The 12,847-nt window shown below is 37.8% G+C and overlaps 2 protein-coding genes across 3 annotated transcripts in view; one reads left to right on the forward strand and one right to left on the reverse strand.

Annotated features, from left to right (window-relative positions):
- Positions 1-1,249: 1,249 nt before the first annotated feature.
- On the reverse strand, positions 1,250-10,590 carry LOC145501313 (SHC SH2 domain-binding protein 1 homolog B-like). Of its 2 annotated transcripts, none has more exons than XM_081480799.1 (8): positions 8,584-10,590; positions 7,832-8,037; positions 6,905-7,053; positions 5,837-6,145; positions 4,702-4,869; positions 3,625-3,851; positions 2,969-3,054; positions 1,250-1,889 (listed from the first exon to the last, which is right to left on the reverse strand). In XM_081480799.1, exons 1-8 carry the CDS (start codon positions 8,809-8,811, stop codon positions 1,751-1,753), a joined length of 1,512 nt encoding a protein of 503 aa, XP_081336925.1. In that variant the 5' UTR covers positions 8,812-10,590; the 3' UTR covers positions 1,250-1,750. The 2 variants fall into 2 exon arrangements, with proteins under 2 accessions (XP_081336925.1, XP_081336924.1); XM_081480798.1 differs by having other exon boundaries at positions 2,969-3,097.
- Positions 10,591-11,532: 942 nt separating this feature from the next.
- Positions 11,533-12,847, forward strand: part of LOC145501322 (uncharacterized) — a 7,043-nt gene continuing 5,728 nt past the window's right edge. Inside the window, exon 1 of the mRNA XM_081480812.1 lies at positions 11,533-11,872. The gene's annotated coding sequence lies outside the window, so the exon portion shown is untranslated. The remainder of the gene's footprint in view (positions 11,873-12,847) is intronic.

Below are 12,847 nucleotides of genomic sequence, written 5' to 3' on the forward strand. Positions count from 1 at the left end.
ATCCAGCACTATGCATGAGTCAATTCTGCAGTCTCCACCACCACTACCCCTCCCCTGGACCAACTTCAGGGCATTAAATTTTTTCTGGAATAAAATAAGACAAATTCCCAGGGTGGGGAACAAGAACGTTGCTTGAAATAAACCCTACAAGGCAAATATCCCATCCCAGGGCTCAACTAGAAGACAAAACGGCTTTAAAATCCTTAGTGAAAAGAGGTTGTTTAACATCATTTCGTATGCCAGTTTGTTTACATGTGTCTGCTTCTGATGATCTTTTGGCCAACGTCAGATGGCACCTTTTGATGATGCCAAATAATTTGTCCAAAAATTCTCAGACAACACTGCTTGACAGTATTTGGTATAAATATCCTTTCATTTTTTCTATAGTTTGAAATTCATAGTTCCTCAACATATTTGTTATCAAAGAATCTAGGATGTGTGATCCTTTATTCACAAAACAAAAAAGGGTTGTTGTTAGACTGATCATTTCTGGTTATAATGGCAGTTAAAATCCATGTTAGAATTAATTTCAAAAAATGATCTGCATAAACAGCACCCAAATATGAATAACAATACTTATACACCCTAAGCCTCACATTCTGGAGACATAAGTATGAGGTTAAGGAAGTATAAAGTGTTCTTATTTATCCATCATTGCATTATCGTAATATTTATAAACGCCTTCATTTTAACTTATGTTGACTTTAAAATTTGTATCTTTGTTGCTGAAAAGCCCTCTTTAGGGAGTGTCGATAATGTTTGTATTGTGTTGTATAATTTGTATTGAGGTGCCATTTATACAAAGGGTATATGGGACAATTCAAACGCAATCTTCTTGTAGTTTTTCCCCTGGGTATTAGTTAGGCATTTACGGAGGTTTTATTCACGGGGTGTGGGGCATTTGAAATTTTGTCACTGGCCAAGTGTCTGGCATTTATCTACCCATGGGACAAGACACTAGGGCAGTGACGAAATTTGAAATGCTCCACCCCTAGGGAATAAAGCCTTAGCAAATGCCTAACTAATGCCCAGGGGGTGCGGGATGGCCATTACTGGAACTGAATAACACATTATCAACATTAATTATTTTGAGAACACTACTAAAATTCTAAAAGTCTTCCACTGCAATTAATTATTAACTTGACAATAATTTTTATTTATCTTTTGGAAATTATCCAATAATGCACTGTTGTACATGTGTTACTGTAGCTACTTTGTTGAAATTTTTGATTTATCAAAGTCCGCTATCTGTCGGCAAATACTCTGCTTTATTTAAGATGGACTTTCACAAAGTCCCCTTTCTAATTTTTGTTGTCGACTGTAAAGAAGTCGACTTATAGCAAGTCAATATGAAGCTTCAGTTAAAGAACTGTTTAATTCTTTGACTTGGCAGTCTGTCCTAATTTGACATAATCTAATTCATCTACTATTCATTCTCCTTTACATAACATCTGCAGATGAGTAATACATATATTATCATAACTGTTAATAGTAACATTTCAGAAAGGCTTTCCTGACTGTACAAGGTTACTTCTTTTTTTACACTTTATTTTGTGCAGCTTTTGAATTCTCATATCCTGTCTAGCACTCACTCTAGACATCATATTGTAGTTTTCATTGAAAGTTAAGGCAAGGCTGTGCAAGTGCACTGGAGAACTAAACATTATTTTCAGCTGAGGCTAATCTGTATCCACAAGAAAATGACCAATGTCACCATACATGTTTTCCTCAAACACATTGTTTGTCATTTCTAACTCAACGCCATACTCAGGGTCATCACTGGCAGTGAATATGTCATTATCTTTCTTGACACAGATACCATAGCAATGATTGTTTGTAATGTAATTATCTGACAGAATAGCTTTTGTCTTCTTACAATCTGACTTTGCCTGCAAATGCAAATACATTGCTGAGTTAAGAATTTCTGAGCATCATTAATTTTTGCAGCTGCCTGTTGCATGGATTGACTACTGTGAGTTCCAGGTATGGCAGAAACAGTGGTACACCTTGAGATTGATCAAATGGAATTGATCAACAGCTAAATGAACTGCTGTAGCGACTTTGTAAAGTTGACATTTTGAGTGTCACCCCCTCATCAGAGCAAAGTATACTGAGTAACTGTGGTTAGCCTTAAAGGAGCTCAGTCACGGTTTGCGCATAGTGAAAAGTTTAGCCTTGATTTTTCAAATTCATCGTTTGTAATCCATGTTAATCTTCTCCATCCTTAGCCATCCTTGTTCCTTTATGGTTTATCATTATGTCTTTGGTGTTTCTATCTTCTTAAGCTGTTATTTTCAGGTTTCCTACCATTTAAAGGTAATTTTGTATGTGGCCAAAATAACTCAAAATATCGTGACTGAGCTCTTTTAAGTACAGCCTGTGAAAAATTTGCCCTTCCCCCTCTCTCAAGTAACTTACAGCCATGGTGGCAAACTCATAGCCAACACACAGCTGAAAGATAGACTGGATTTTTTTAGTTCTTCCCTATTATCGCCTTGGACTCTAGATTGTTTGGTCTGAGTTCAAGCCATGGCCAGGGTTTTTGTACTCTGTTCCTGGGTGAGCCACTTAACAGCCACAGTACCTCTGTACCCAGGAATTTTGCAAATTGTTAGGGAAAGCTGACAAAACCACTTCATAGCGAGTTTTGCAGATGAGTAGCAGGAATATTTGCTGTCACTGCTTGCTATGGAACCCCTTAAATGTTTTTGTTACCATTATTGTTTATATATCAGCCATGTATCAGTCAGCATTTGGTCAATACAAGGCCGATACTTGGCCAACATATTGACCAAGTGTTGGTTGATATACTGGTCAAGATAGTGTCAACTGACACTACCTACAGTAAACATGATCCAAATTATTTACCCCCAATGACTAATAATCAGGGCATTTTAGCAAAAGGGGAAACAACCAACATCAGCCAAAAATAATATAAAAAGAAAGGAAAAAAGAAACTGAAACAAACCTCCAGCAGAATGGCTCCAGTGGCCAATCCTTCAGACAGATCAGAATTTTTGCCAAATTCACCATTGTCAAACAGTTTGGTGTTCTCTAAATGAAGTGTTGCACCAGAGGAAACAGTGATTCCTGCCGACTAACCAAACAACACAATCACAAATCCTTACTGAGGGCTGTTTTAGACAGAGGGAAACTAAATGCATTGATTCAGCTGTACAGCACAAAATTGAACAATATTTTCAACAGAAATCGTCACAAGATCTCAGCAACAAATCTGTCCTGGGCTACAGGCAGGCTTGTCACAGTTTTCTCAAGTAGACAGCTGACTTTGCCATCTTTGTGTAAAGTCATATGAACAGCCAAGAGGGTAGCCCACTGAGATCATGGAGTATATAATGATTTTTGCTAGCTACAAGTTTTTGATGAACCTGCAAAATGATGCTTAATTATATGCACAAACTTCTTTGCATCTACTTTTTCTAATTAAATTGTTATAACCATTTAGCAACATGAATTGAAGCCATTTGTGCTCGGGTTGTGGGGAGTTTCAGTCTAGGGGCCAGCTGATCACAGTGGAGGCCCCCAGACCTCTAAGGCACCCATCTTCCATGCAGCTTGATAACGTTGTAAATGACTATATATATTTGACCTTATCCAGCTTACCTTAGCACCATGCACCTTGCACTGTCTCATAACAAGCTCTCCATTGCTTTCCACAGACACACCATTAGTCTCACATCTCATATCACAGTCATCAAAAGTGACTCGGCCATTCTTGACAACTACAATTCCCTCACTATCATTTCCTTCTTGCTCAAAGGTAATGTTCTTGATGCTGATATTACTTGCACAGAATTCCATTGTGAATTCATCATTATCACTACAAAATACTGTTAAATAAGTTGTTAGAGTTTAAAGGAGATTGTTTATAGGTATTAAAGATTGTACGTGTGTCGGTTAGAACTAATTAAATCACTAACAAATGGCGTGACTTAAAACCATTATTAATACATGTTTCCTTATAATTCTTATGTTTTGTCTTTAAGGTTGCTCGATTGGATTTTTGAGTAACAAGTTTGTTCAACTTTGAGTGAGTAGAGCACAACCAAAGCAAAATTACACCCCAAACCAGCTGATATTCAAGCAATCATTTTTACCATCAAATGGATCAATTTCTCTGATGTTCCACTGAACGTAAAGGTAATTAGTTGTGATAAGATTCATTTAAGACCAAAATACCATAGTCAAGTCTTTTGGACGTAGTGGTGCTCTAGTCGCTCAAATTAACAAATTGCCATCAGCTTTTCATGCGTCTGTCCTGATTGATCACGAATTTTGTCATAACATTGTCAAAGTAGCTGTGGATCCACCAAGCGATAGCCAAGCAGATCCGCAGACTACTTTGACAATGTTATGACAAAATTCATTGTCAATAACAGGACAGACACATTAAAAACTGACATCAATTTGTTTTTTATGATAACAAATTATCAAATTGTCTGCCCTCGCTTGCTGACGCAAAGCATAAATGATAAATTCATGCGTCTGTCCGCTTATTGACAATAAAAATTAGCCAATGAGTGCGCCAGAATTTCTGTAGTTATTGTAAAAAATCCCATTGAACCACCTTAATTAATGTTGACTTTCAAAGCCGTCTTTGCTAAACACGACAAACGCAGCCAATTAATATTGCAGTATATTGATTTTTTTATGGCATAGCTCCTTTTAACAACTCCTTACCAACAATTTCAGAAAAGTTTCCCATTCCAGTAATATGAACAGAATCTGCAAGTTGGTAGACACGACCATCAAGGTTATACCTTCCAGGGTAAACAACAATAGTATCTCCATTATAATAGGTACGCAGTGCTTTTCCCAAGCAAGGCAAATGTTCAACCACTGTGTTGTCTATAAAAAAAAAAGTATATAATTATTTTTTTAAATTTATGAGGTAACAAATATTCATTGATTTACCAGCAGGCTTTGTTAGCTTTTCTTTTGAAGCCTTGTAAAATTCTGCTGACAATGAATTAAGTCAAAGTTATTGAATATTAGCTGATCAATCAGTCTAAGTGAGATAGTCATGGAAACATTTTTGAATTTTGACCAAAATTTCCTATTTACAGGTGACTGGCTGTATAATAATTATACAGCCAGTCACCTGTAAATATTGTTACTTACAAGGACTGTATCATGCTGCTGTACATGCTAATCCATAAAATAAGTGTATATTGGTGTGTCTGATCTGTAATACATGTCATAGGTCAATTTGTCCTTTAGGTCAAAATGTTTTCAACCCAGGTTAATTTGTGTCAAAGGAGAAGGGGTGAAGATCAGGGTGGACTACAAAGTCAGAGATTAGGTGTTCAAATCTAGGTTTAATACAAAATATAAAAAAGATCAGAGGAGGAGGGCTGGGTTTTTTGTTAGGGGGGATTGATATGGGATCCTCGCAGGGTAGGGTAAGGTTAGGAACTGAGGGGAGTGGGCGGTATGCATGTTCTTTTGAAGAAAACCTCCCAAAAGTGAAAAAATATATAAATGAACTGGTTTGAAATCATTCTCACCTAAGGAACAAAATGACCTACAACATATATACCATTAAAAGGTTCTACAGTATGACAGACAAATTAATGCAGGGCATACATAATCTGCAGCTGGAAGATTTCACAAACTGTTGATGTTTTGGTAGTTTCCATGCTTTTTTTATAATTAAATTACCTGGGTTAATAGCTGGTCAAAATTTGCAAATTCATAGGAAAAAAAACTTTTTCTAAAAAAGTTGTGTTTTCAGTTTGTAAGGTCCCTTGATCAATTAGCAATAATACCTTACTGTTAGAAGGTAGCTCTAAATAAATTACACAAAACAAATTACCTTGAAAAGTCTTGAGCATGCCAGCTCGTAGCTTTGGAGCAACAATATAAGTGACAGGTTCATCGCCTTCAGGTCTGTTACCACGTGGTCCCTGTCTGGTCATTTTCGGCGACACAGTAGCCAGAAGATACCTCATTTGAGGATTCTCAATGATCTGCAGTGAGTGTACCAATGATTCACACATCTCAGACATCTGCGCACACCTGAGTACATCCATTTCGTCCAGCTCTTCACCAAGATCACTACCTCCCATTTTTTCTTGGAGCTGTTTGAGTTCTGCCAGCTTCTGTTTGTACTGTTCATAGGTATCTGTGAGGAGAAAGCACCCAGGACAATGAATTTATTATAACTCGTTAAAGACTGGCTCAAAAACACATTGAGAATACACACCTGATAAACATTTGCGATTTATTCAGCTTGTTATGTGTAACTCAGGGGGGAACTTGCATATAAAAAGATGGGGTGCTCGTTGGAAATTTTGAAAAGAACCCCTAAGTGGTACCAAGATCCTGTTTTGTGGGCGTGGCTTGAAAGCTTTTCTCCCCCAAGAGATACCAATTCTAAAAGAGCACATCATTTCCTGTTATATCGTTTTTGGTACAGAACTCTTAAAAGTACCACAAAAGCTCCTACTGTGGACGTTTTGGGGCTGAACGCTGTAAGAGGCACCAAAACTGCTTTTTTAATCCCTGAAAAATATGACAAGCAGCCCTGTCCTTTTTCTATGGGAGTTCACTCCCTGGGCATGTAATACAACAAGGGTTACATGTACAGTCTGTCAGATACATGCAAAATATCTATTAACCATAAAACAGCTGTTGTCCAGGAATAGTTTCAGCCATACGTGTGGGTAGTATGGATCAAAAGCAGTAGACGAAGTACACACAGGAGACACCTAGGATTGAAATTCTCATAGGACAATCCCAACTGATTGAGCCTACTTGATAAGAGCGGCCCAAGCAGAACTGTCAGTGGAGACTTATCCATTGCAATATTTCAAAAATTAGATGCATTTGAGTTTAGTTATTGCATGACTTCACAACTGTCTTAGTTTTCCACTCATAATACCTTTATAGTTGTTAACAAGGTCTTTAGGAAGGCTTCCATTTTGTATGTCATAGTAGAGTTGAATCCTTGTGTCTAAATGTCGAGCGGCATAGCAATATTCCCCATCATCATCCTCATCCCACTCTCTCCAAATGTTCTCGTAAAAAAACCTGGAGAATGTTAAGCATTACAATAAAATACTATAGTGTCAGGGCAACTCATCAAAGATGGTCTGAAACTGAAATGTTGAACCATGAGACAGCACACTTTACATTTCAAGACATGGTGTTTCCTTTCAATGTAAACTCAAAATATTCCAGTTATTACTCTATTAGATAGAATTTTGGAACCTCTGTAAGGAGGATAGATTAATGTAAAAAGAAAAAATTGGGTATCAACTAAGAGTTTGTTCAAGATGGCTGGAATTGGGCCCAAAAAGGACTGAGACACGTCAAGGTCCATAAACAATGGAAAAAAGAAAAACAACATCCAGCCATCTTGACTGAACAAGCTTGGTAACAATGGATTTATTCTTGGGTGTCAGGAGTACCATTACTTGCCGCAAAGAGCAGGTAATTTTGAGAAGGAAAGATAGCCCTACCTTACCCAGTTGAATAGCCAATCACTGTTCGTGATTTGGTTCATCTTGCCTACATGTGCAGGTAGACATGAGCTTAATTCTTGCAGTTTATCTTTCCTATACAATGCCTGCATGTAATTGCATCAAGTTTTGATCAGTTCAATAGACTGTCTGTCCTTTGGAGTGATTAGCCGAGTTTTGGTTTTCATAGTGAACTGAAAACTCTGCTAAAATAATTTTTGGTTGGTAGACCAATAGTGGATCACTACAGCCATAATAAGTAATTATGATATTAGAATGAAGTTAAGCAGCTTTATCCTAATATTTAAGAAACTGAGTTTGCTGAAAATAGGTCAGAAGACACAAACCTAACATGTTCAATTGCTAACGCAGTTTCATCTTGTTGTCCAGATTCATCATACACTGGGTAAAGCTCAACCAGAGGAACATGGCTGCCATGACTAAACAGGTGTGCATTGACTCTTTCAGCATCTAACAAGCTGAGACAATCTGTAACAACTGGTTCACAAATGCTGATTTCAGCTGTCAACCTGCTGGCATTCACATTTGATACCTGCCAATCAAATTACACTTGTGGTACATATCAGTTCTGCACAGACTTTTTTCTGTGTTCTTCCAGAAAATATCCATACCTGGACCAACAGAAGGTTTATGGCTTGAACCCCACCCCCCACTCCTAACGCTCCTCCGGGAAAAATTATATACCAGTTTACTTTACACTTCCCTTTTAATTTTTTCAGTTTTTCAGATTCCTCCAACCACTCAGAATTTCCAACGACCTTATGGAGTGGGTATACCTATACTTTGAAACCGCAAATTTGTACAAAATAATTTTACTTCGTCTGGGCAACAATTTCGGATGCAATGCTAGATGAATCTCTACATGGTTTGTGAAAACAAATGTCGTGCTAAGCTCAGCTAAAGAATTAAGCTGATAAAACTTGATTGTACTCGCTTGGTTGGTTTGTTGAGCCGGGATGTTGAACTAGGTCAACTAATGGTTTACCAAATTCAGTTATGGACTTCGCACCCAAGAATCAACAGTAATTCACTAACTTTCTTTTAAGCGATTCAACAATGAAAATATCAACTTATTTACCTCTACTACCACGTCAAAAGGCTGCTGCTGTCCACTAGATTTTGGAGTACTTCTCCACACCGCTTGCCAACCACTCGCTTCAACGTTTTGAGCAATGTATTTCGCTATCCTCTCCGACACTTCATGTGGCTTGCATAAGCCTAAAATATCATTTTTATACGCTGATACACGGTCTTCGAAGACCAGATCCGCAGTCTGAAATATCATTGGTAACTGAGAGCCAGACATTGTGGAATATAGGGAAATTTCTGAAATGAGTAATTTTGTCTTTCGCGCGGAATATCAACGCTTTGAAATCTAAGATGGCGGCTCATTCCCAGGGTCTTTCGATAGTCTCGTGCCCAGATCTCGCACATTCCTTACTATTTTAGGAATAATCGTTCTGTTTTTCAATATTCGACGTTCATCGTGTTGCTCCGAAGCTAACTTAAAACAGGCTATCGGAAAAAAGCGACCCATAGGAAAAGTCCGTGGTAAAAGTAATTAAGGTAGTTTACTAGGAGTAAAAGGTACACTGCGGAACTGTGGTGACAAACATGACAAAACAACGCATGTCGCAAAAAATTCGATTAGCTTGACGTTTCGTGTGCGTTAACATACATCTTTAGAAGTGACCGTTTAGATAAACTACAAATACATGTTATTGTAAAATGAAAAACTGGTTCTTATATCAGGAACAAAGATTCATTAATTCGCATGCAGTGTAGTGGTATCCACACAGTAAGTGTGCTTTGCAGAAACTCCGCGAGGGTAAAAAGCCCGGAGGGGACTCCGTGCTCGTCGTACTGTCAACCTCCTAGGGGTTCTTTTCAAAGTTTCCGACGAGCACCCCCGTCCTTTTTATATTCGAATCCCCCACGGGGTACAAAAAGCTGCCGAAACATGTCGACGTAAGCCCAATTCATGAACACCTGCTCTTGCTTATAGAGGAACAACGCATACAGTTCTAAAATCGGTATACTATGAAGTCTTCTCACACGCGATTTACTCTCACAAGCGGCAATGCCGGGTCACACGGCCGTACAGTCACCCCAATCTGATTGGCGTGACAATGATACACGACTTACTACCATGTACAGACTCACTCATCCAGTGATGACAGTTGACTCAGTCGAGATCCAATGTAAATGATGACCCTGACTCGAAATCCTTCCATGACACGTAGTTTATCTCAAATAAACGTTGCATCCCTTTACGAAAAGTCCAATTGGTTATTTCAAACAAGCACTGGATGGCATTATCAAGCACAATACTCCTAAGTCAGGATTTCAGCCAGTTGAATTTCAGTTAGATAATTAGTCAGGATCTCTCCAGAGTCAGAATCTCTAGCAGGGAGCCGGTTAAATAGCTTTCGTTCCAGCTTGTTTGCATTGGTTAACTTTCATTCTTGTTCCGGTTTGCTTGCTCGTATTAGATTTCATTTGATGGTTAGGGGAATACTGTGTTTATTAATTTAAAATATATGATAATTTAAACATTGCATGAATATCATAGCAAAACACAACGTCACAGTTTCACTCTGTTTTCACATACATAGAAAATAAAACAGTCTTGCCTCGAGATCATAACTCGAAGTCCTACTTTGATAGTTAGTTTGAATAGTTGGGATGTATCTGATCTGTAACTACGATACAACTTTGTATCATCCAGTTTCATAATTTACTCTAGAATTAATTTTTGCAAGCAAAGGTCATTTAAATGTGTCAGTCATTTAAATCCTCAGAAATGGGCTGAAACCTTCGCTGATGACGGAGAAATCGCTGAAAATCAACGACTCAGTATCACCAGTAATCAAAACGATATATCTGAATCCCGGGGTGGTGGAGGGGGCGGTACTCCCTTATATGGGCTATATAGGTATGCGCGGCCCCAAAGGGTATGGTTTTTCAGCCGTTTTGGTCATAAATAGGGTATGGTTTTTGTACTCTAGTCTTTAACTGAGTATGTTTTTTTAGAAGAAGCTACTGTTTCACGTCATAAATAGGGTAGGGAAATTCACAGATTTTGTTCATAGTACCCCCCCAAGATCTGGATGTAGCCGCAAGCAGTCGCAACAAGTTAAACTTGCGCTTCAGACTTAACTATATTTGCGAATGCTCGCAACTGCGTTGCAAAAAAAATCTTGAAGTCAACGACTACTGACGTGCGATCAACGTGTGTTGTCATGAGCTGGGTAGCCAAACGGTGGAAAAAAATGGGGAAAGATTGGATTACTACCAAAGTGAACGGTTGTCAGCCCAAGTCAACAGCAGTGCACGCAAGTCCTGGCCAAACGAAGATCCAAATAGATTCAAGTGACTTAGCCAGGCCTTTGATCACTTGGTTTACAGGTGTAAATATAACAATTCAAGTTTGGAAAAACCGTAGTTTTTGCGGCAAATGGTTTGAAAAATGTAGGGCCGGAAAGATTATTTTCTTTTTAATTATATTTGCAAATATGTGGCCTGATCATGCTGCTTCTAAAGTTTCGTGATTACCTACCTTTGTTTAAAACTGAATAATCATTGCAAGAAAAATAATAAAACTCCCACACACAACAAATAAATTCCCGAGGGCAAATGTTTTTTTCCGCATTGCATCTGAGTTTTTCCGTTAAAAAGATGTGAAATCTTTAGAAGTCTTCTTTCAAGCCCTGAATTCTTCAGCTAAAAGAATATCACTCTCACAGCGAATCGATGGTATTTATCTTTGTAATATTTGCATTTAAGAGAAGCTTAATGCCACTAAACGTTTATCTTTACAAACTACATACGTCATACCTTGTAAAACAGTAAATTCTATTCAGGTTTGCGTGTTCATTGCGAAGCAACAAGGAAAAAAAAATCAACCATTGAAGAGAATTTAAACATCATCAGGATTAACGCAATGCAATGTGAAGAAAAAAACTTTTGCATTGATTCTACATCCACTGAAAATCTGGTTTACTGTCAAAGTAATTTTCCTGTTTCTGTTTTCAGTTTCTTTCCCCTTGAAACAGCCAGCTAGTTTTGGCTCAAGTATCTGCGTGCAAAGTTATAACGCTCAAATTTATCAATTTTTTCTTTATATTTTTGAATCAGAGTTCTTAAACCTCCTTGTGAAGTGTGTATAGTGGTGTCAGCATTAAAAAACGTCACATCAGCTTTAACGTCTCTCTTCTTTCATTGAAGTGGGACTTTGCGATCACGCAGAATCTTCTCTCAACTGCCCCAATGGATAACAGGAATTTAGCTTTTCATCAGTGTTTTCCTTGTATAAAGTTGTATTTAATTTGAATAGAGGTGTTTGCAGTGAGAAGCGGATTTTCAAGGTAAGGATATTTTCTAATCTGTAAACCGTTAAATATAAAGGCAGATTAGTAAAGAATAAATTGTATTGTGCTTTTAATAACAAAATTCACTTAACCGAGTTGTAAACTCTGATTAATGACTGTTTTCAGCTGCTTGAGGAAAAAGTGAGTTTATCGCAGTCCTACGAAGATGTTTACTAACAGCAATTACCACAGCAGAGTGCAATGTAGTTAGTGTTTTCTCATTCTGATGCAATCTCGATTTCAGTTAACCAAACTTTACTGAGCTGCAGTGTAGTACTAACAACTTATTTGAGCTCGCCTAATTTTTAACGCAACCTTCGATTTTCTTTATGCCTGGAGCAATATGAGCGAGAAACTGAAGGTCACTCACTTCAATATCTGTAAAGCAATACCCGAGCTGGGAAGCAATTATCGAGCTCTGATTTATGAAACAGCAAATAAAGTCGTCGCGGATTAGTTTGCTTGTAGTACCGAACTTTGCACAATACACATGGTAAAAAAGCATGCAATATTACGCATTTTTTATGATTTCATGCAACAAGAATGTTTGGGAAAAGCGACCCATAGCAATTTATACACAGCTGTGTTTATTGCCAATGGTTTAACTAAACTTTATTCGTCAAACCGGAAAATATTGTTTTGCATTCAAGTAATTTAAATGCAGTAAAGGACAAACCACTAGCAAAATTAGTGACATTGAAAACAATAGCTTTGTCATCAACAACCACAACGTTTATTGATCTGTGACAACGGAGTGTTAACCTGTCACGTAGTACACATGTAATGTTTTACCAGTTGGTGATGAAAATGCAGCTAAAAGTGCAATCACGTCAAAACTGCAACACCCAACACGCGTTTATAAAAGTGAGCCGGGAAAGCCAACAGACGTGCTATTGCCATAGCGACGCTGTTTCTTCAAGAAAAACGCTCGCTTACATTTACATGACATAATTGGTTTTTTTTAGTTTTCAA

The sequence above is a fragment of the Orbicella franksi genome, chromosome 10 (assembly GCF_964199315.1).
Source record: "Orbicella franksi chromosome 10, jaOrbFran1.1, whole genome shotgun sequence".
Taxonomy (NCBI): domain Eukaryota; kingdom Metazoa; phylum Cnidaria; class Anthozoa; order Scleractinia; family Merulinidae; genus Orbicella; species Orbicella franksi.